This window comes from Emys orbicularis, chromosome 14, assembly GCF_028017835.1.
Source record: "Emys orbicularis isolate rEmyOrb1 chromosome 14, rEmyOrb1.hap1, whole genome shotgun sequence".
Lineage (NCBI taxonomy): Eukaryota > Metazoa > Chordata > Testudines > Emydidae > Emys > Emys orbicularis.
This window is the reverse complement of record NC_088696.1, coordinates 33,568,028-33,592,597: the sequence shown is the minus strand read 5'-3', so window position 1 is coordinate 33,592,597 and position 24,570 is coordinate 33,568,028. Positions and strand designations below refer to the sequence as shown.

General features: G+C 40.3%; 1 protein-coding gene across 2 annotated transcripts in view; it reads left to right on the top strand.

Annotated features, from left to right (window-relative positions):
* Positions 1-5,586: 5,586 nt before the first annotated feature.
* The window catches only part of ESRP2 (epithelial splicing regulatory protein 2), a 61,000-nt gene continuing 42,016 nt past the window's right edge, over positions 5,587-24,570 (top strand). The window contains exons 1-2 of one of the 2 annotated variants that reach the window (XM_065416661.1): positions 5,587-5,727; positions 6,621-6,749. In XM_065416661.1, the coding sequence (XP_065272733.1) occupies positions 5,593-5,727; positions 6,621-6,749 (264 nt within the window). In that variant the 5' untranslated portion in view covers positions 5,587-5,592. The remainder of the gene's footprint in view (positions 5,728-6,620; positions 6,750-24,570) is intronic. The other variant, XM_065416660.1, reaches the window with a different exon arrangement.

Genomic DNA, 24,570 nt, shown 5'->3' with positions numbered 1-24,570 from the left:
CCATGTATTCATATACTTTTGTAAAGGTCTTAGTGCAAGCATTTGGGAGTCTCTACCTGCATTATAATCATGGCAGAGCTAGATAGCACAGGGAAAAACTGATGTCTCAAAACATCTGAGACAGTCACTCAAGGAATACAGTTAAGGATTTGTTCCCATGCTTTCTTAGGATAGTTCCTTGTCAAAAGAGAGATGTCAGGAAAATCCTGATCATGTTGACTTGTCCACTAAGAATTAAACCAAGTGTTTGAAAAACAAAAAACAAACCTCACCAGCACAGAAAGGCTCATCCTAAGGGCAATACAATATTGTTACTGCCCACGTTATCCTTGTTTTAGATAAACAACAAGACTTTGTACTTAATGAGTTTAGCACATTTTATTGGTAGTCTTCAAAGTGTTTTATGAGGTAGTATCATCGTGTCCCTTTTCACAGATAAGTAAAATGGGGCATAAATAAGCAACTTGCCCAGTGTCACACAAATTGGGAATAGAGGACAGATTTGAAAACTTGACTTCATTTAAGTCAGTAGCAGGGTTACTGGCTCAATTTTTATAGTGGGCGTACTGAAAATGGAAACCGCGTATTGGTTATTACTACTTCAAACCAGAGGGTGCTACTGCACCCCCAGCACCCCGAATTCCAGCACCTCTTGTCAGTGGGAGTTTTTACATGAATTTCAAGGGGCCAGGATTTCATCCTTGATCTCGTCTCCTAGCCTCATGCTCTGTCAACTAGACCATAGATACAGGAGTTCAATGTCTTGGGCTCTCAATTCAGTACTTTTCAAAAGCAGTGTAACTTTAAAGAAATGTTTTAAACATTCAAGGGAATGTAGAGTACATACTGTAAGAATTGAAGTTTTCAGTGCAGATTTGTCTAGTACAATCATAAACCATCTAATAAATCTCTATCATTATAAACTCATGTGATAAAACTGTAAAACATCTCAATTTTCCAGGATTGCTTCATTCCGATTGATAGAAAATAACTGCAGCACTAAACTTGGACAACAGTTATGGGCTATCTTTAAAACATTTTCTGCAGTCAGTAAAACTTGTGGGACATTATCCTTATGTGTAGCCTGCAAACAAGAACCTTTGTAAATATGACTACCAGAATTAAAGCTAAAGGTGAGCAGTCACTCTTTATTTCAGCCAGAGCTTGGTTACAAATTAACTTTGCAGGCACTAAATGCACAAGGGCTTAGCACATGTGTTGCTTCAGGAAGTGGATCCTGTTGCTATTTTCTGGGAACAGACTATAGTGTTCCTCTGAGTTTTTAAAATAGATAATATTTTATAGATTATTATTTTGAGTTGTGTGTGGAGATTGTGTGTAGAAGGGAAATGGGAAACTACCTGCATAATCTGATATTTTGAAAACATCTGAAATGCTATGGAAATCAGTGTTGTTTAGATGCTTTTTGGAAGGCTTGTTTGACATAAAATTAACTGGAAGGAGATAAGTGTAGAGAATGTTTTCTCTGGGAGTTGTGTCTCATCTGGCCTTAAAATGTAGAAGATTTCCTTTAAGTCCATAAGCAACCTAAGTCACTTTTGAAAATGGAGCTTAGTTGCCTAAGTCATTTAGGCACCTTTGAAAGTTTTACCTATAATCTTCTAATGATTTTATTCCCTGTTCCAACATCGTCATAAGCTACATGAAGGCTGGAGTTGAGGGGCTCTCATTTACACTGTTGTAAATCAGAAATAACCTAATTAATTAGGTTATTAGACAGATAAGGTAGGTACACTGCGATAAAAACCCTGCAGCACAGTCTCAGAGCCCAAGCTCCAGCCCGAGCCCAAACATCCATGCTACAATTTTATCGCTCCACAGTCCGAGACAGCTGACCTGGGCCAGCCACAGCCATGCCACAGGTCTTTTATTGCAGTGTAGACACACTCGAAACTCTAACCACAGCTCGGACTATGTGTAACAGATTTGTGCACATGATGCACAAAAAGAGGAAACCCAAACATAAAAAAAAAGTGAGTATTCTAGAAGAAACTACACTGAATACTAGGCAGATGGCTCTTTTGAAGTGTCCTTCTGGAAAATCTATTCTGATTATAACAATATCAACTTTAAGATTACCTGTAGCAACCCAGTTAGAGTAGAAACATCAGACAGATGCTGAAGAGGAATTTTGTACAAGAGGTTTTGCTGAAGTGTTGTGTGAGTTGCTGCCTTTCCCAATCTGATTTCAAATGCGGTCCACAGCCTAGACTCTAGGCTCACTCCTTTTCTGGAGTTGGTTTTGCTAAACAGAAATTAAAAATAATGCAGCAAAGTTCAGCTCAAAACTTCTCAGTGGGCATGGCTATTACTAGAGTTCTTTCCACAGGGTTCTTCAGCCCACATCCAAGAAATTCTCACTTATCCACCACAGCAGGACCAACACCTGCTAACAGGATGGGGCATTTCATGCAAACATTTCAGACTACCCTGTTACTTGCTGGTATATTTTTGTTTATAACAACAATGTTGGAATTAAAGGGATGGTCAGGTTGATTAGGTACTTACTGAATATCTGCACGACTGGAATCTTTCCCAATCAGATGTCTCTCTTCATAATGTACACTCTTTGTGTATAATTGTACACAGACGGCCTGCTGCTGCTCCCATTGAAGACAATAGAGTTTATAGTTTTGATTATTGATTTCAGTGAGAGCAGGATGATCCCCACATGTACATACCCACACACTCGCAGGAAAGCGATTCAGCCTGTAACTGTGCTCATATATTGCACACAGAGTAAACGATAGGCTTCTATTACATCTGTCTAGAGCAGTTGTTTTCAACCTTTTTTCACTTGCAGACCCCTAAAATTTTTTGAATGGAGGTAGGGTGACCAGACAGCAAATGTGAAAAATCGGGACAGGGGGTGGGAGGGCAATAGGAGCCTATATAAGAGAAAGACACAACAATCGGGACTGTCCCTATAAAATCGGGACATCTGGTCACCCTAAATGGAGGTGTGGATCCCTTTGGAAATCTTAGGCATAGTCTGCAGAGGAGTCCATGGACCACAGGTTGAAAACCACTGGTCTAGAGGAGTATGCCATCTCATCACCATAATATCTGACCACCTGATGAAATTATAATTCTATTGAGTTCTTGTCATGTACTAAAGTACAGAGACAAAGACAAGCACAACCCCAGAACATGATAGTGAAGATATGCTTTTTTCTAAATTCATATATTATGGATGCAATAAGGTTTTTAGCCTGTTTGTCCAAAGGTTTGTGGGTATTTATTTTCTTTGATGTGGTGGATACATGTCCTTAAGACTGCTTCTCAAATAGCAGCATACTTGATTAGCAGAAGCAGCAATGGCAGAGGCTGAAGGGCAGTCAGCTACTTGCTCTAACTGGTGTATTTTGTAATTCCAAGGAGTAAGTCCTGTGAGATTTCGCTGCCTGGGTTTTACTATGTAAATACTTGCAAACTAAATTATATACATAGGCCCCAATCCTGCAAACACTTAAGCAGGTGTTTAATTTAACTTCATCATGGGCCATTCAATTTTAATCAATTGGAGTAAAGTTAAGTACAAGCTTAAGTGTTTGTAGGATGTTTCCAAGTCTTTTAAAGCCTAAAAAATAATAGATTGGTTTAGATTTTTAAAGTTAAATTTTCTCTATACTTTAACAATCAGACAACCATGAATAAATGTACAACCCTGCCTTTTCCCATAATGAAAGAGATCAATTATCACTATAGCTACACCACTGTCTATTAAATAAAATGTATCTGGCACCCATCGACTTTTATCGGAGGGCAAATATAGTTTCTAATTGAAAACACCTTGAGTAGTCCTATTGGACGAAAGGGCAATCTTTGCACTACAAAAATGATCATAGAACCACAGAATTGTAGGTCTAGAATGGCCCTTGAGAGATCATCTAGTCCAATCCCCTGCACTCATGCCAGGACTAAGTATTCTGACCATCCCTGACAGGTGCTTGTCTAACCTGCTCTTAAAAAATCTCCAATGATGGAGATTCCACAACCTCCCTGGGCAATTTATTCCAGTGCTTAACCACCCTGACAGTTAGGAAGTTTTTCCTAATGTCTAGTTAGACACATAATTCACCATGAATACATTTCCAGCAATGGTAGCAATAGCTGAAGATGTTGCTAAAGAGAGATATACGGGTTTGTTTATTATTTTAAAACTAGAGCAGGATTAAGCAACAGGATGCTAAAATCATCTGAGTCCTCCACACTACAAATTCCCCAACTGCTACTACTGGTAGCAAAGTGTGCATCCAATTTTAGCCAGAGTAGACACAGTTAATGGAAAAGTGGTAAAGTTCCTCAATTCTCATTTTTGGTGTGTTTCCCTCAGTTTAAAAAGAATTTTTCCCAGTTTGTTTTTGGTAAAGCAGGAAAAAAAAAGAAAAACTTAACTATTGTAATCAAGCTGCAAGTAATAGCTACAGAACTGCTCAGTACGGTGTGGCTATACGTTAAAAGATTTCCGGAGTGCCTTACATTTCAGGCATATATCAAATTGTTCCATGCATACCCCTATGTCAATACAGAATTCTGTTGACTACATTGGGATCTGCCTTTGTGGAACAATATTTAAGATCAGAACCTAAATGTATGATATTTCCTGGCTACAGTGTTGCACCCATTAAACATCTTTCCCTTATAATATTACAGTATGAAATTTGTATTTATTTTTGTTAGCTGTCCCTGGAGATTTGAATACACACCCACTAGTATACTGATTGAAAAAACATCTAGATTTAAGTTGAAAGAAATGCTTCAGAGATCAAACAGTGTACCATGTTAAAGCAGCTATATTAATAAATACTTAAAACTTCCACATAGGTAGATTCAGCCCAAGTGAAAAAGATCTCTAGACAAACTTAAACCAACAAAATTGTGTAGCCAAACACCTTTAGAACTGAGTGAACAAACCAGAGAGGCCTCATGTCTCTTTAACATTCAGCTGTATGTTGCATTCCACTCGCTGGTTGCTGATAAAGGAATCCTGTAAAACTGAAAGCAGGCAGGTAAAGGCACTTCCTGGAGGCAGAATTAAATAGAGAATGGGAGTTTTCCTCTGATCTCTCTAAAAAACCAATCAGGCAGGGTCAGCCAGGCGTTGATTCTCCCCACGTCCCTCCTACACCTTTTCCAAAGACCCAATGGCTTTGTCTCTTTGGGAGATTGACTTCAGTCACATGGTCTGAATCAAGGGCAGGTAACTTAGGAGAGGAGGAAAAAAAAAAGAAGAAAAAAAAAAAAAAAAAAAAAGCCCAAGCCCAGGCTGGGTTCCTGCCATGATGTTAGAGGGAGAGAAACCCACAGCTTGTTAATTTCACCTCCCAATCAGACCCGGGGAGAAGGAGATCACTGGGAACAGGTAGAGCTGTAAGAAGTTTTCTCCATTTTTGTCTCAGCCCTCCTTCCCCAATAGCGCGCTCTCTTCTCTTGATATTATTACTCCTTGTCCTTTTATTTCCCCTTTGATCACTTGGAAGAAGGGGTGAGTCTCTGGGATTTATTTTATTTTCCTTTGTCTTTTTTTTTGACCTGTGCTTTTGATTGTAGTTGTTTCCCCCTGTGGTCATGACGGCTTCGCACAGTGACTCTTTGGTGGTGTTGTTTGGGGCAACAGCTGGTGCATATGGGGCTAAACTGGGTTCGGATGAGAGGGAACTAATTCTCTTGGTGTGGCAAGTTGTGGATCTACACAGCAAGAAGGTATGGCTTCAAAGTCTTGATACAAGGTTGTGTTATGTACGTACACTGCAAGCGAAGCAGCCCCCTAGCCCAGGGCTGGCCGGGTGCAGGCATTATGGTCAGTATCACATATCCACCTCAGCTGGGGCTGTTTGTTCATTTCACAAATGCACCAAAAGGGAGGGGGTGGGAGAGGTTAAGTCTACAAAGGCCTTTTGCGTTATTTTATTTTTTCCCCCAAGATTTTTTTAAATTAGGTTATTTGTTTTTCTTTAAACGTTTGTTCTTTTAATGTTAGATTTCTCCTCATTTTTGGAGGCTTCTAATCCTCTTTCCCTCTCCCCGCATGCACGCTTGGTACACCAAACGTGCATGGTTTAATGGAAACTATCTCCATAAGGAAAACAGATCCTGAATGGCCTTGTTTTTTTTGTCTTTTTCTTATGATCAAGCTATTTTTTAAAATATGTATCTTATTTTAGGCTATTCTAAAGGTAATTTTTTTATTTTTAATTACTGCAATGTAAATTACTCAGAAGCTGCTCGATGTAAAGTTTTGTTTTTAATCCTTACACGCACAAATATACACAATTGTCCATTTTGTTGAGCAGAGTCTTCAAATAGTGTAAAGCTATATGATCTTCCTATCAAAACTAACAACTACAGAACAAACCAATGCTGAATGGAAAACATGTTCTCCCCATGAATGCATGAGTACCCATAGCCAGTACCCAGTGTTGGGGCAGGAGAGAAGGAAAAGTTAAGGAGGGCTTTTGATTTGTGAAATTGACAAATACATTTTTTGGAAAGTGATACTGGACCGCTCTGACGTTTCTGCTAAGCTATTGAATGCATTGTAATAATGAACTCATTCCATTGCTCCTTATTTTTCTCCCCCACTTACATGTTTTCAGGTAGGGACATTGCACAAATCCCTGGTAAAAGCAGACAATTTGGAGCTAAGTGACCAATGTCGAGAAGTGAGTGGCTTAACACCAGAGGGACTGAGCAAAGCTGAGCCTCTGGACCGAGTTCTCCAACAGGTGAGGACCAGCAAGGGCATTTAAGGGTTAACTCTGGGAGTAGGATTGAACTGATGCAATAAAGCAAATAGACTTGGTTTTGCCTTTCAATTTGAAATCCCTAGCAAACTGTTTCAAAACTAGCAATACCTCAGTCACGGTTTGCCCCACAGAGAGATCTTGAGCTATGTGAAATTGGATTCTTGGAGAAAAATGGGAATAGCTCAAGTACATTGTGGCAAAACTTTTGAGTCAGTGTTCTTGTTTTGAGAGTTTTGACCTATGTTTTCAATTTATTCTGAATAGGCCCATGTCCATTTTTTACCCTAAATTTCTCTTATTCAATGCTTAACAGGATGTAGCAGGATAATTAACACATCAGAAATTATTAGGGTACTAACAAAAAATTTTCAGAGAAGTTTGATCAAAGAAATACCATTATACTAAAGATATAGATTCCTAAGATTATCAGTGCTAATATAAGACCTTGTCTTTCTCGTGTTGTGAAGAAAAATAATTCACTATTAAAAGTAATTAGTTGCACATACCAAATTATAATTTCTGTAAAATACCACACATGCAGAGTGTTGAACTGAATGATCTTAAATTAATAGATAGTGAAGTGCTTAATTATAGTGAGACAGAAGTTGAGTTTGGATGTCCAAATGCATAATACAAACATCCCTGCCTTCTGTTTATAAGCTTGTTTCTGCTATTGTTGCATTTTGCTCCTGGAAACATTCTGCGTCACCTTAATTTCAGGCAATACGATAACCTGAAAATTCTTATAATCCTTATGGTTTAAAGAGGCAGCTAGTTACTTTAATTTTTAGTGTATATACACATGGCTTTTTTTGTCTCGTTAAAATGTGATAGCTTAGTAAACTGAACTTGACTGGAAAAATACAATAGTGCATTTTTGTGGGGTATATGAAAGCTGTCTTTCCACACCTTGCTTGAATCATTGTGGGTGTGTTTTGAAAGAGAAACTTGCTTAGGCAGTAGGACAGGTTCATGTTGTAACTTCTGGTGACACACACATAACTTGGCAGAATAGGAACTAACCTTACTTGATACTGAATGGTTAACAATTCACTGTACCTGGACTAAATAATTTCTTAAATATGAATGCACAAGGGTTGTGTATTTAAACATAATTTATTTTTCAAAATTAAATGTGGATTACACTCTTTGGTTTTTCTATGTTACACAAGTTTCACAAGAATCCAGCTGAGAGTGCAAAGTGATTTGTATAGCTTCAAAATAACTCTGAGAAAATGTAAAGCTGCAGGTTTGAGCTTGTCCCAGATCTTCCACTAAAGGCATCTGGAACAGCTTAGCAAAGTACACCCTGTTTACCTTTATAGCACACCCTTTAATTATACTCGATACTTTTATGAGCGATTGTATCTTACTGCTGTAAACTGCGCTGTAGGTAGGTCTACTCCAGCATATAAAGAAAAATATTAGCTTTTGTGTATGGGTGTGGAGGAGACTCTTGCAAAGTATTTTTTTCATTTTGGGTGGCATATCTTGGCAATTGAGGAAGAATGTTTTTGTGATTAAAGCATTGGAGTGCAACTGCTGGCTCTGTCACTGTCTTCCTGTGTGACTTTAGGCACTTCACTTAATCTCAGTGCCTCAGTTTCCCCACCTGTAAAAAGAGAATGACGATACAATGAAGTCAGATACATGTTGTGAGGATATATTCATGTTTTTGAGATAGTCATGTACTATGGTAGCAAAAGTAGAATCTATAGTCCACAATTATAGCAGCTGATATTCTGTTAGGTTCTTAAAAATTACTTGATGCTTTCAGGTACACTAGAACCCTTATTGCCTGGAATAATTGGGGATTAAATAGTTCATTAAACTGAACATCTCAAAATTTTAGTAAGTATGGTACATAAATTGCAGTTGGGTGCACTGCATTGCTTTCTTCTTGTCCTGCAAACCACTGGGAAGTGATTTTTCAATGTGTTCAAGGAATCCGAATGTGAAAGGATATCAACTTGCTCTTCATCAACATTTTGTTGTGTGCAGGTGTTTTTTTGTTTTTTGTCTTTCCAACCCCTATGAAGAAAAATGGTTTGTGTAACTGGATATTTATATGATTGGTGTTTGTAAAATCAAGGTTCTATTGTATTGTCAATGAATGCAGATTTTTTTTTTAAATTTAGATTATTAAAAGTGCAATTAGACAAAGTGGTTATTTTAAAAAACAAATTATACCTAGATTGGAGGCCATGTTGTAGATCAGTTGATCAGTCTACTAAACGTTATTCACCTCTGGAGACACTATTGCAAACTCTGCAGAGGGAGGGTGAGATCACAAAGCTAGTCGTCTTCATCTGGTCCCTCTGAAGCCCCCACACAACTTATAATGACTGGCATTTGTTGCTGAAAAGTAGCCCAGCGCTGTTGTTTCTAGTCAGGAGCATTGGCAGCACTGGGAAAGGGAAGTTTGCACAGTAGCAGCTTGCATTATGAATGAGCCTCATCTGAGTGCCCTCAACTCCTACTGGCTTCAATGGGTACACACCACTTCTTTAGACCAGATCCCGAATGCCCTGCTTGCAGAAATACAATATAATATAATAGTACTGCATGTTTATCCTTCCAGCATTGGCACATGGTCCATTAAAAAAGCATGTGTTGTGGTTCAAGTTATATATTACTAGTGGACTAGGCTTTAACAATTTAAGGAGATGTCTTTAAATCAAAATTGGGCTTTATTTTTTTATGCGCTTACCTGTTGTGGTGGTAGTGCAGGGAAAACTTTGTATTTGTATGGTCATGAATAAACTACACCTCTACCCCGATATAACGCTGTCCTCGGGAGCCAAAAAATCTTACCGCGTTCTATCGAACTTGCTTTGATCCGCTGGAGTGTGCACCCCCTCCCCCCCCGGAGCACTGCTTTACCGCGTTATATCCGAATTCGTGTTATATCGGGTTGCATTATATTGGGGTAGAGGTGTAGTTATATTATTCTACAAAGTTTTGTTTTATTATTTTAAAAACAGTATTTGAAGATCAAAGGGAATCTTCAAATAACGAATATTTTTAATGTGCATGATATGATCAATTTACACCGTGTCTCTCTAACTTACTTGTCCTAGCTCATAGTAACAAACTCCAATGCCTGTAGATCCAAGGGCTAGGTTGCATTCGATGATGCACAGTGCACAGTAACATTGTGTGTACAGGTATCTTTTTGTCTTAGTGGAGGAAATTCTGTTAGGGATTCCAAAATCCTAAATCTGCACCCTTTTAGTCAGTTTGCTTTGTGTATTCAGTGAATTCAAAATGGAAATGATTCCAAGACATATCTTTCAAGTACGACATCCTTACAGTTTTGGAAAGCCTATGATCTGCTCCTTACTGGTTGAGATTCATTGTCCTAGCTTCAGAGTTTCCTTTCATATTCAATGCAATTCAAACTCTCTTCTAAAATAATAAATATCTCAGTAAGTTGAGTGCATATAGAGATTAATTTCCAGGCCATATAAAATCAGACTGATTTTATTTTAACTAAAAATGTCTTGCACTGTAGGAATTTTTATCTTCCATACTAGAATCATATTGCACAGTCTGACCTAAAGTAGTTACAGTTTTAGGCAGTCATATGGTATAGTGGAATTGAACATCTCAAAAGACAAAACAGATTGGAAGCTCTTTGCACAATGCTTCTTATCACAAATTATATGCACTAGATGCAGTGAAGTAAGCTTTTAAAGCAGTCATTGCCTATAAAGAAATGCCCCATCAAGTACATTTTGAAATCTAATCAGCTAAAAAATAGCCGTAGCTCTCTTATAAAGAGGAAAGCATCCTAAGTACCTGGTCTAGACATTAAAAGGAAAGTATGGCCAGCTGTGGACTTTTTCTTTCAGTCATTCTCATGCCATATTTCCAACCTCAAAAGTTCAAAATTCGTGAATTGGACCCCCCCCCCCCCATCACAAATCACGAGTGGCTTATGAATCACGAGACTTTCTTTAAATAATACATTTTTGAATCATTTTATTTCCCTTCTGGTTTCTGAGCCTTTGAGGTGCACTTACTTCATATTTTCAAGCTTTTCTTTGCAACCAGGAGAGCTAGATGCCTACTTTTGCTTTTAAATGAAAGCTGAGATTCTCATGCAGTGTCCTAATTCCAGCAGCTGGGGCTTTGAGGAAAACCAGCTATTGTGAGAATTGGCGACACTGCAAATATCTTAACTCCTCCGCACCCCACCAAAGGCATGACCTAAGTCAACTTTATTCGCTTTGCTTAAGCCTTATTGCTTGTCATCCTGAGAGAGGAAAAAGCTGAAGAAAAATTAGTAATTATGGTGGAGAAATGCCTGCGATATGAAGACACTTGGTGGCTTCCATTCCCAGTTACTGATTTCCTTTGAGCAGTAGTCATAAAGCATGAGTTTTCAGTGGGAGTTGTGTGCGTGACTCCTTTTGAAAATGTTCCCCCAATATTCAGTTATGGAACGATATGAAATCATCTTTTAGTTCCACTCAAATACTTGCCTGCTGGACTGCCCTAAACTTGCTGGCCTTTCATCATATTATATATTGCAGCAAATAGACCAGGGATAAATTTACTTTGTTTTCTCTGGCCTAAAGAACTTGGAATCAAGCAAGATGCCAATTTCTTTTTCTCTTACATTGAGCAGAAGTTGAAAATACTGTGGGCTTTGCCATTAAGTTAAGTGGCCATGAAAACAAATTGCTCCTTTTACACTTCCATATTTGTTTTTAAATTCTTGTTGATCAAGCAGTAGAATCATAGGGTTGGTATATTTTGCCAAATATCAACCAAGTCGGCAGGAAACAAACTAGTTGTTTGAGCCTTTAAAGGACAAGGGGTGGTAGAACCAGTGGATTCCTGCAGCCTGATTAATCAGTTGGAACTAAACTTAAAGGGAAACTTGTTCTGCAGCCTGTTCTCCATAGTGTGGTGGTAAAGGTTGTTCCCATTTCATTGTTTTCAACTCTGGTGATATTTGGTATCTGTGTTAAAGCTTTCATTTTTAAGAAATGAGTTTTTCTAATCCATATGTTCACAGAGGAAAAACCTGAAAACATGAACTGATTTTTACTGTAAAGCCTCAGAGGCCAGAAGACAAATAAAAAGAACCCCAAACTACTTATATTGACAAATCTCATTTTTATGCCAATCTCTTGATTTTGGGGATCTGACTCTTGAATGCTTGCTAGTATCAATGCTGATAAAATCCAAACAGATACATTGTTGTGGGTTGTCTTTTCCTCGAGGCTTACCTAGCACCATAGATATGCCATTTTTATTTTTAAAGTACTGGTTGTGTTTGCTAAGCGCTTGTTGGGATGGTCTGCTAAACTGAACACTACTACTGGCATATCTACAGGATATAGTTTTGTGCAGTACTCTGGTCCTGCATCTTGTCTTTTCTATTGGCAGTTCATTGCTAAATTCAAATAGAGCTAGTTTAGGTGAAGTCGTGCACCTAATCTTGGAGCTTCAGCAGTCTATAAAGTGATTGTCTATAGCTCCTCCAGATCTTTATGCTTTTTGCCTGGTTCCAGGCTTTTGTTTATATAGTGGGATTTCCTATGATTAGCAGTGGAGATGGATAGTTAAACATAGTTTCCCCAAATCTAGCCGTGATTCTGTTTTTGATGCTATAGGTGGAGTCTGATGTTTTTTTCATTGCTAATCCTCTGGGCTGTCCAAGTCCCTACAGGTCGCATTTGGAACACTTTCTGCTTTACAGTCAGTTAGGCCAGATGACAGCTCAGACCTAAGATGGCTTCTTCGAAAGCACCATCGTGTCACATGTCAGTGTGCAGTCTTGGCAAGGTTTATTCTCCACAGAGGCTTGGGGCATAGTAATATTTTTCGCATGACTAAAAATCATAATATTTTCATCTGAGTGATTCAAGTGCTGTACAAATATTAAGCCTTATATACCCCCAAGAAGTATATTTAGATCCATTTTACACCTGAGTAAATTGAGACCTAGGTAGCTTAAATGACTTGCTTTGAGCTGCATCATGAGTGATGTGCAGACAAGGAAATAAAACTCAGTAGTGCTGGCTACCAGTGCTGTCATTCTTTAACCACTGGACCATATTAGTCACTGTTGGTGAGTGTTCATAATTGCTTCATTCTAATACAGGGAGGGAGAATTTGGACACTCTCTCCTGATGCCGCTGCCTACTTCTGGTAACGTTAAATAGTAACTTTAAGCTTCTTATCAGATTGGGGTGGAGTAGCAGCTATAAAATAGCAAACCATTGCAACAACCTGTATAGTAGGGATTGGCAACCTTTGGCACGTGGCCCATTAGGGAAATCCACTGGCGGGCCGAGACGGTTTGTTTACCTGCCGTGTCCGCAGGTTCGGCCGATCGCAGCTCCCACTGGCCGCGGTTTGCCATTCCAGGCCAATGGGGGCTGCTGGAAGCGGCGCTGGCCAAGGGATGTGCTGGCCGCTGCTTCCCGCAGCCCCCATTGGCCTGGAACGGCGAACTGCGGCCAGTGGGAGCTGCGATCGGCCGAACCTGCGGACACTGCAGGTAAACAAACCGTCCCGGCCCACCAGCGGATTTCCCTGACGGGCTGCGTGCCAAAGGTTGCTGATCCTTGCTGTATAGAGCAACAGAGGGTCCTGTGGCACCTCTAAGACTAACAGAAGTATTGGAGCATAAGCTTTCGTGGGTGAATGCCCACTTCATCAGACGAAAGCTTATGCTCCAATACTTCTGTTAGTCTTAAAGGTGCCACAGGACCCTCTGTTGCTTTTTACAGATTCAGACTAACACGGCTACCCCTCTGATACCTGCTGTATAGAGTCACCCAAACAATTCATATCTTCACATGGGATAGATGGATGTGCTTGGAAGCCAAGTAGCTTTTCACTGGCATATGCCACTAATGTAGTCTGACATGCTCATATTGTGTCAGGCAGAACTTGAGACAATATTTACTTCCTTTTTTAAAAATAGCATTGGAATATGTATGAAAATGAAGACTGCTGGGTGAGGAGCACATGATCCTAAGGGATTATTTGACTTGCTTCCTTTACCTTATTACAGTAATGAGTCGTCATGCTATTGTCTGAATAACTCCTTTCATGCTTTTGAAAATTCCATTCATAATAAAAAATCCTGGGTCTACCATTTAAAAAAAAAAAAAAGGCACACAAGCTGTATGAGAAATGGTTCCATCCGCTCTGGCACATGGTAACAGGGAAGCAGCTTGAGAAACTGTTTCTGTGGATCTTGTAAATCTATAGAGCTTCTGTTTTTCACCGCTCTCCTATGATCCTACAATCTGGCTCTTGTGGCAGCTGTCCAGAGGATTGCACAGCTCTCACTTCTGCATGTTGCTCTACTCCGCACTGTTTAAGAGTTTCTAAGCCTCATGCATGTGAACATTGGGTAGCTAACTGCTGCTAGATGAAGAAAACACCTTACTCAACATATTGTGGCACATCTAGGTTAAATAGTCAGTCTAAGAGAAAAGCATAGATGCTGACTCTGGCTATTGGCAGAGGTAGCAAGGCAGTATTATGGACAGGGCCGGCTCCAGGCACCAGCCTGGCAAGCAGGTGCTTGGGGCAGCCGCTCCGGAGAGTGGCGGCATGTCTAGGTATTCGGCGGCAATTCAGCGGACGGTCCCTCACTCCTGCTCGGAGCGAAGGACCTCCCGCCGAATTGCCGCTGCAGATCACGATCGCGGCGCTTTTTTTTGCTGCTTGGGGTGGCCAAAACCCTGGAGCTGGCCCTGATTATGGAGAGCTATAAAAAGGCTAATTGGAGTTTGGTTTTAGAGTAACTGCCCTCATAATGCTTGCTTTATGCAAAACCATTACATTTAATACTTTGTATGTTTAATCTAGGGATAGTTCCATTTATTTTTCAAAGACTAATCTTGGTCCTTTGGCTCATACCTTTCCTTTTCTTTTTTTAAGCTACAAAACTCCCTTTATAGAAATGAAACCTCTAATTCTCTCTCTATTGCATGCCTGTAATTACATGGATATTGGTGTGTCTCACTGACAGACTCTTTTCATACAAAGATTCCAAACTTTAGTGATTTCTTCTATCTATCTTATCAAGTCCGCCATTTCAGGGATTGAGAGCAGCAATAAATTGCTGCGTTTAGTGTGTGGGTAGGAGGTGAGACTAGATGATCCGATGGTCTCGTCTGTTCTTGAACTCTGACTCTAATAACACTGCACAGACGTTTAGGATGAAAAACATAGAATACTCTATGTAACTGACATTGCAGAGAGTATTTAGATGGGCAGAATGTAACTACAAAATGTAACTTTATTTAATTTAAGAGGAACCTTGTGGTTTATTTGAAAAAAGTGCCATGGAATCTTAATGCACATGAATGGGCGAGGAACTTGCTATCTAAAATTTATCCTAAATCACATCCTGATCTGGAGGTCTGATTACCAGGAGAGAGTTTTTAGCAACCTACAAATATTTTGATAATCCACAAATGCAGACAAAGTACCTGATGTGCGACTCCCTACTTCTCTGGAACTCTGCATAGTCTTAATGTGACATAATTCTTTGACAATTGTCATGCTGTCTGAAGTGGCTCCTGACCGTGAGTGCATACCTCAGGGCAGACTGTCAGAAAACAGGGCAGACACCCCAGGCTGTTGGTGTGTTGTATAATTAGATTTCACTAAGCCAGTAACAAATGTGAACTCCTGGATCATGGTACCAGTCTTATCATGGAGTCACAGACAGTCCCCTTAGTCTCTCCAGTGTATCTTGCCACCCAGACAAACTGGAGTTTGTGATTAAAAAGTCACTTAAACCAAAAATCACACCACATCAGGTTGCTCTCAGTCCCCAGAGATCAGTCACTTACCCCAGATCAATTGGCACTCTAGAACTTACACCAAAGATAATGTTGGCTGCTAATTCTATAGTAAACTAACTAAAGGACATGAGAGTCATTGAGCGGTTAAATCACATAAAATATATGTACAGGTGAGTCACAGTCTGTCATTCCAAATGATGGCAGTGATATACTAAACTGCCAGTTTCCCAAAAGTCTTGTCAGGGTACCTGGATTCTCTCCGGGTATCTCCGCTTTGCATCAGGTTCACTTCCCTGTAAGAGTCCAAACAGTCCAGAGCTCCAGGATCTTTTCTTGAATCCATACTTTTTCTCACAGAAAACAAGCTGACAGTGTCACTACTAGGGTGACCAGATGTCCCCTTTTTAAAGGAACAGTTCCTTTTTTTGGGACTTTTTCTTATATAGGCGCGTATCACCCCTTTCCCGTTTTTTCACAGTTGCTATCTGGTAACCCTGGTCACTACCCATGTGGGCTTTTCCTTTGATGACAGTGTAAGGGATGCATTTTGAATCTTTGACCTTCGATCATCACATATGCTGACCACTTGCTTTGAAATTGGCTCTTCTCTATTAGAGTTCTTCATCTGCATTCTACAAGGCTTCTTTCTCCTTTGATGGGATATTTCATTACATGGATATAACGTAGTAGCAAACATTTAAATTGTGTATAACATGGTACAGATAAATGAAAATAATGCAAGTAGCATCCCTTTAGTTTTCATGAAGTTTAAACATCAAATACATTTTTATACATTTAACAATCACTTTGCTCTATACTAATACACAAGTGAATTGGCCTGGGGCTTCAGCATGAGTTCACACCTGGTCTGCCAGCATCACAACAATAAAAACTTGCTGCTGCAGTCGGTCACTGGTAGAAGGATTTGGGAAGGAATTATGATTGGAAGGATAAGGGTTTACTAGTATATCAGTTATGTGGGATTTTCGGTCCTGACACATCATCATCAAAGATAAATCTTGACTAACAAGTGTTTGCTAAACTCACCTAGTGTTCTTTCTAAAACGTCACAGGAGGATCAGAATTTTCTATCTTCTCCTCCCCATTAAGTCACTGGAAAAATAATAATTTGGGTTTCATAAATGCTATGTTTTTGTTGCAAATAGTGGCCCTCTTCCTCCCATATATTCCTGGAAAAGCTTCTTTCCTTATAATTGCTGCCCTGCATAAAATCCCAGAGCCACACCTGGCCCACCATTTCTATTGGGTATGACCAGTTTTTCTTATTCCTTTTATTGCAATTACCTCCTCGCTTCAGTACAAAAGGTGGGGACTGTATTGTTTGAAAGCAACTTCATGTATCTATCATTGGCAGACACTGGATTAGAAAGATGCTTACCTTGGTACCCTCTCTCTGGTAGTCTATTTGCCTCACCTCTATGATACATTTGTCTCCTTGGGTTGATGTTCTTGAATCAGTTCCATACTCTACTCTAGTTTCCTAGTTTTACAGGATGATCATTCCACTCTTTTAGCAAATGTCTTGCTTTGTAAAAGAGACACAAGGTGGGTGAGGTAATGTCTTTTATTGGTCCAGAAATGGAATAGCTGCTTTGCCAAGCTGCTCTTCATCCCAGTGTATCCATGTGCTGCAAACATAGACATTAGTAACGTACTAAACAGTATACATAAAATACTGGGAATAGAAGCCTAAATACTTAGTATATGAGCACTTTATAATTTAATAAAAGAACAAACAAAATTTCCCCCACTTTAGCTCTTGCAGTAGATAGAAAGATAACAAAAGGGTTTCCCCCCCCCTTCTTCCCCCTCCGGTCCACGTATGTAGACTGTGAAGAGCTAATGAGGAAGAGAAGCTGAAGAAATTAGCTTTGTACTTAGTTTGGAAAGCCATGAGATTAGCGGTCATTCTTATCTCTCGTGGGAGTGAGTTCTAGAGTCTAAGTCTGGCTCCCATTAAAGTTCTGGATCTTTTGACTAAACACACACTCTACCACGTGAGCTCAAGGAGAACTTCTGTTAGCTGTCAGTAATATGGCTCTTAATCTTTCATTGGGATAGCCCCAGAGGATGACATGACCAGGCTAAGGCCATGATCCTGTGAAGATTTATGCATTCACTGCAAGCACAACATCTAAAGTTAAGCACACACATAAGACTTTGTAGGAATGGGATCATAATGAGACATTCCATTACATTGATATTCAGTGTACAACCATATAATGCTATAGTAGAGCAATAGCAATCAAATGTGGAGACCACTGATTAAAGAAACATGGAAAACAGTGTAGGGAGGCTTTCCTCCTAGTGTAAATCTTTATATATGTGTTTCCAGGGCCTAAATATTGGGATTGGTTCTAAAGATATTGACCTCGCAGCATCTTCTGCAGCTGAGGAAAAAACCTTATGCTTGTTCTTGGAAGTCTGACACTTCAGGCATCCTGGGAGAGGATGTGTTCTGTGTTGGTTGGGCGGGAGGAGAGTGTGTGTTTTGTGAGGCTGGGTCATGGCGCGGTAGTAAGGACAGGGCTCTGAAGGATTGCAGGAAGTAAGATTTTCACCCCCATTGTAGCAGCTGGAGTGTTATTTCTTATAGCAAATCAGAACTGTTAGAGGATGAACTCTTGCTTACTGAGGAACTTGCGAAAGGCCACCAGGCTTTGAAGGAGGAGGTAGGAAGACTGGGAAAAGAAAGGCAACAGCTGTCAGTGTGTACTTAAATTTATTTATAACAGCTGAGAGTAGACCTCTGAGGAGCTGCATGACTTACTACATATTGCAACAATATGGTACTTGATACCTGGTCTTTTACATATTTGTGAATTAAATTTTGCCCTTCTCTAGGAACAACAAATGGTGGTGGCTGGTGGGTTGTCCAGTGGTGTCTGGCCATAACAAGTTGGACTGGAGTGGCTGGATGGAGAAGGTTCTTGTTTGATTCTTGAAGTGTATGGGATGCTCCTGACTGGTGGGTGGGAGGGAGTTGGGTCTCTGGCTAGTTCAAGGGAACAGTGCTCCAGTTTTCCCCTGGTACCAGTTTCCCAGGCTTCAAGCTGGGGCTGTACAGGAAGGCCACCAATGGGGCTATCCTATAGGGCTGGCAATCAGGGGAACAGAAGCTTGCCCCCTCTTTCTGTCCCCTTCTGTATTGAGGAGAGGTGCAATGATATGTGATGCATATCTCTTTAGAGCACTTGGGGGAGGGACAACACGAGCTCCCAGAGAAGGCAGAACATTTAGCAAGTAAAGCCAGCCTTACCATTTTTGTTTCTGAAACTTATTTTGCTCTCTCCCTGTGATACAACCAATTCCTGTCCCCCAAGATCACACTGCCAAGCCCAGATCTGGGCTGAGAATTCTGGAGAGTGATAGTACGATGATTCTTTGGGATGCAACCAGAACTTAACTAAACCATTTTGTTTTTTAAAAGTGTATTGAGCTCAGGGGAAGGGAAATCTGCTGCTGCCATAGCAGAGGCCCAGCTACATTCTAACCCTCAGCGAGTTTACACAGGTTTACGTTTCCAGTGCTCTTCACAAAGAATAGGGAAAAAATCTTTTTTGGAAAGCTATGTTCTTTCATGAACCCAAAGGCTGGGTGTGTACCCAGGAGCCCCCTTCTGCTCATGAGTGCTTTAGTTTCTTTGGCAAGATGTAAGGGGCAGCAGAAGGCAGAAGCATGAGAGAATCCCTGAGAAGATGAAAGTATGTGGGGTCAGTGTGTGAAGGGAGTTGAAAAGACCCATTCTTTTTTATCCTCTGATTTTAGAAAAGAATGGGGGGAGGAGGGAAGAAGGGTAGAGAAATCCTTTAAAAACTACTGTGAGAAAAACATACTTGCGTTCTCCCTCATTACAGGTATTGGCTGTCGTCCTCCAACTGGTTAGGCTTGCACTACAAACAATGAGACAGTGTTGAGTAAACACAGCAGTACCACTATGCATTGCAATCAATAGACCCAGTGCTAAAGATCACATTGCTAATGAAAGTTTGTCCTTGAAACACAGATGGGTGAGGTGAGGGAATACTGAATACCATATGAGCACAGTTGTACTTAGCCCAAGACTTGACTTTAGGGGTATAACAACCAGAATATATTAACTAATACACAGAATTTGAGGACTGTGTTAAATCTTGTCTTTCAGGCTGAAATAACGTGTTCAGTGAGTACTACTGATAATGCCATGAGCCGCTGAGAGCAATGAGACACTATTATAGTGCTCCTAGAAATAGGTTAAAGGTTGGAAATACTACATAGGTTTTGCAGCTAAGGGACTAGTACTAAAAAAAAGAGAAAATACGTTCCCTGGGAGAGGTGTCTTTAAGGATAAACAAAGATTTATATTGGGAACACTGACAGTATTTAAGAGTCCCCCCCACTAGAAGACTTTGAGGTTCTGAAAGACACCCCTCACCTCCCCCCCCCTTTTTTTTTCTTTTCTTCATGGTCTTATTCTTGACACACTTTTCAGCTCTATGGATTTTTAGGATTTTCATCTGCTATTACTTCGGCTCACGCCTTATACCAATGGGGATTTTATCCCTTTTGTAGTGGGTAGCTTGCCTCCTGGTTACTGGTTTTTCCCTGCTAGGAGTAGTTTTTGTAGCTGAGTTTTTTGGATTGATTAACTTTTTTTAGGCCTTGTTTTTAGAATGTCAGCATAGTTAAAGCGGCAAAACTCCCCTAGTGAGGGCACAGTATAAAAGTGCTTATGTCCATATAGCTTATTCTGGTAAGGCACATTTACACTGATATAACTGCATTTACTGTAAGGCTTTTAATGGTATAACTATGTTGGGGGGGGGGGGAAAATCACATCACTGTCTACACTGGCACTTTCGTCGCTAAAACTTTTGTCGCTCGGGGGTGTGAAAACACCAACACCCCACACACACACACACACACACTCCGAATGACAGCTCTTCGTCGGCAGGAGCCGCACTCCCAGTGACGAAGCTATCGCTCCTCGTTGGAGGTGGTTTTATTTTTCGCCGGGAGAGCTCTCTCCTGGCGATAGAGTGGCCGCACAGCGCACCTTACAACAGCATGGTTGCAGCGGCACAGCCGCACCATTGTAAGGTGCGCAGTGTAGACATAGCCGTAGCAACATAGTTATGCCAGTAAAACTTTCAAAATGCACACTAATCCTTAGATTTTTAAAGGTGTGGTATCGGGAGGGGGGGGTTCTTTTGTACACTCTTAGACCATTCAGGTCTCCTCTTAAATAAAGAGATGACCCAGGAGCAGGCTATTGAATGTGGTTCTTAGTTTAGGTTTCTGTGTGTGTGGATGGATAGATTGCATATGAAAATGGATCGAGCATGAAGTAGTGTCGCCATAAAATGTTACTGTTTCTCATTGCTTTTTATTGGGAACTCATTAAAAGGGTGTGTGTATGTGTCCCTGTGTAATCTGCATGCAGTCTTCAACAGCTAGCTGTGTTCATGCTAGAGGGTAGTATTCAGTAGAGCAGTGGTCCCCAACCTTTTTCGTCTGGCGGGCGCCAGACAACGAGCCACGGAGGACCGTGGCGGCGGACGAGCATCCGCCGAAATGCCGCCGACAAGCAGCGTCATCCAGAGACGTCGCCAATTGGCGGCATTTCGGCAGCGACGCCTCTGGATGACGCTGCTTGTCGGCGGCATTTCGGCGGATGCTCATCCGCCGGCCAGTATGCGGGCGCACTTAGACGCCCCGGCGGGTGCCATGGGGCACCGCGTTGGGGACCCCTGCAGTAGAGCATGTATCATCATGAAACTGGAGGAAACTTTTAGAACTTTTATGGAGAAGGTCCTTGCGGCCACTGTTCAAGAGCTTCAAATGCACTAACCCATCCTGCTTCACTTCCTAACCTTAAACATTCTTAAAATATCTTCTTAGGGGCAGAAATATAACCTTATCCATGTTTAAACTTTGGCCCATGAAGGGGAAAGGAATTAGTATTTTGATACTATGTATAGCTCTACAGTGGTGATCTTCCAAATATTCGCAGCCATGGGAGGTGCAATTATCTTGTTCCTGTGGGGTGGGGGATAGGGGCAAAGAGAGAGAGAGAGAACCCTTCCCTCCATCAACTTCCATGTTAACCAGGAAACTAACCTCACTTTCAGCACATGGTGTTTTACCAGGGTGTGTAGGGTTTTTTTTAATTTTTTGGGGGGTAAAGGCAAGTCCAGAAAGATATGCACTACACAGTTTTCTCTTCTTCCCACACAATCTGTTTCACCCTCACTCCTTTTATACAAAGTTTATGAGCTTCATTTCCATCCTAAGGGGTTACCCTTTCTCACTATTTTTTAGTTTCTGTCCCAACAAAAGCCTTCCATTGTGTGCATCACTAAGACTAGAATACTCTCAACTTCTCTGAAACTTGGTGTTGAGCCTAACTTCTCTAGCAAATTTGTGCAGTAGCTTGTTTAGCTTCCATTACCTGATCCAACAAGAGAGAGAATTAGTTTGAAGGTGGGAGGGATTTTCCCCCCACCTCTCAATAAGCAAACATTTCAGTAGTTCTCAGTTGCTTCCCATCATGATAGTACAGTAGCAAAACAAGACTAACAATAATGGAACATGTACCTGTTGTTTTATAAACCCTTGGAATGTGTTTGTCTTACAGAAGTACCACATCAAATGACTCATCTTTGGCCTTTTCCATATATATTTTTTTCAACATTAGATATTAAAATAACCTGATTTTGTATTTTGAATTTTGATTACCATGAAGTTCCAGTGGCCTGAATCATAATTTTGTCTTTTGTGCTTTACTGTGTCCCCTGAGCTGGGTGGATGCCAGAGATGCCTGTAGCTGACAGGCATGAAAATATTCTGGCTCTTGCAAACTTCCACCTAAGAAATAATTAATCAAAATTGGCCATAAATATTCTAGAGGGGCAGGACTCAGAGTTTTTTCTCTTAGGTAGTAACTTAAAAGCTAGATTGACACACTTTCCCAGAAAGAATTAAAAGCTAAGCAACCAGCTGCTGTTTACTTTCGAGAACCATATAAAACCCCAAACTGTTAAAATGAAGCAAGAAAGGTATACACAATGGAAGCTCCTCTGGTAATCTTGTTTCCTTATGCTGTTTGAGTCACAGTCGATTTTACAGCAGCAGGTAAACAATTAGTTCTAATGAGCCATTTTGTATGAACTTCCTATCTCCCACATTTTACACCAGTCTCCCCTTTGTGCTACCCTACTACTCCCCCTTGCCTATCTATACCCAGCAAACTAGTATTACATTAGCCCCTGCACAATTCAAATAACCTTCCAACACTTTTCAAATAAGTTTCCCTTCATAATTCTATATTTTTCTACCTTCTGTTGTTAACTGAAAGGATCTGACAAAACTTTATTCTGGGTAATGCCCTTAATAGCTTTTTCCTTGGACTTTGTCCCACCATTGTAAGAGCTACATGTGCTTTTTATTTATTTTATTTTTCCCAAGACTTCATAGTTACACTTTCCCCAGTAGTAAGGCATTGTGATGTTAATCATATCGACTCCTGAAACTTGGGTTTCTTGGCACCTGAGCATGAGGAAAGGGTGGAAAATTTAAAGGGGAGAAAGAATCACATTTTAAAAAACTGACATTGAGAAAAATATCCATAAACAGAATGTTTTTAATTTGTCCTGAATTTAAAAAACAAAAACAACCCAAACAATTCTTCTTTTCACTGAAGAAAGTTTGCTGCTGTTTGTTAGAGTCTATAACATCAGAGCTCTAAGCCTACTCTAATTTTTATAAGAACAATGTTGAGCTGTTTATTATCCGTAAGCATATGCCAATTATAAAGGAAGATGAAATGGGTTTTCACAAATAACTGATACCATGATACGTTAATCCAGGGGTTGGCAACCTTTCAGAAGTGGTGTGCCGAATTTTCATTTATTCACTCTAATTTAAGGTTTCGTGTGCCAGTAATACATTTTAACGTTTTTAGGTCATCTCTTTCTATAAGTCTATAATATATAACTAAACTATTGTATGTAAAGTAAATAAGGTTTTTAAAATGTTTAAGAAGCTTCATTTACAATTAAATTAAAATGCAGAGCCCCCCGGACTGGTGGCCAGGACCCAGGCAGTGTGAGTGCCACTGATAATCAGCTCACATGCTGCCTTTGGCACGCGTGCCATAGGTTGCCTACCCCTGCGTTAATCATTTTGTCTTTCATATGAACCCTGGATGTAGATGAAATTGACTTGAAAGGAGAGCAGAAACTCCACTGCACGCTAGCTATTTTACTGACATTGGAGTGGCAGCAAATGCAAATGCAGCTGGAACAGTAATAAGAGATAAGGTTAATATCTATTAGAAAGTGACATAATATTTTTCAAGGAAGATATTTATAATGGCTGGAAACTCAGTGCTCAATTTTGCTTCTATCTGAGATTAGGGTAATATTTTACTCTAGTTAAACTTATTAATTCTGATATCAACCTATTGTATGCATGTTTATGGCTACTATTACTGTATTAACTGAACGCATCACAGTCTTTATGTATTTCCCACAACGCCTCTGTGAGGTAGAATGGGAATTGAGGCACAGAGTGATTAAATAATTGCCCAAAATTACACAGGAAATCTGTGGCAGAACAGAAAATTGAACCCTCATCTCCTAGTTCCTAGGCTAGCACCCTATCCCTCTGGACAGTGCTTCCCATATTTCTGTGCAATAGGGCAAAAGCAGGGCATTTCCATATGCAGAATTTCTTTTTTTAGCTCTGAGAAGGAAAATTTCAAGTGGGAGGGTTTGACGGGTGTGTTTTCTCCCTATAATTATGTTGTTAACATGAAGTTTCCCCCTTGTGGAGGACTGTAAGCACTAGAACATTTCTTCTTGTGCCAGGGAGGCCCAGCGTAGTATCCAGATACAGTAGCTCTTCTATATTGCCAGAAGCAGAAAGAAATTTAGTCACAGATTGATGGATTACACTTTTTGCACATGGTGATTTCAATACAAGGTCACTATGTACCCTTTGTCAGCCGCATG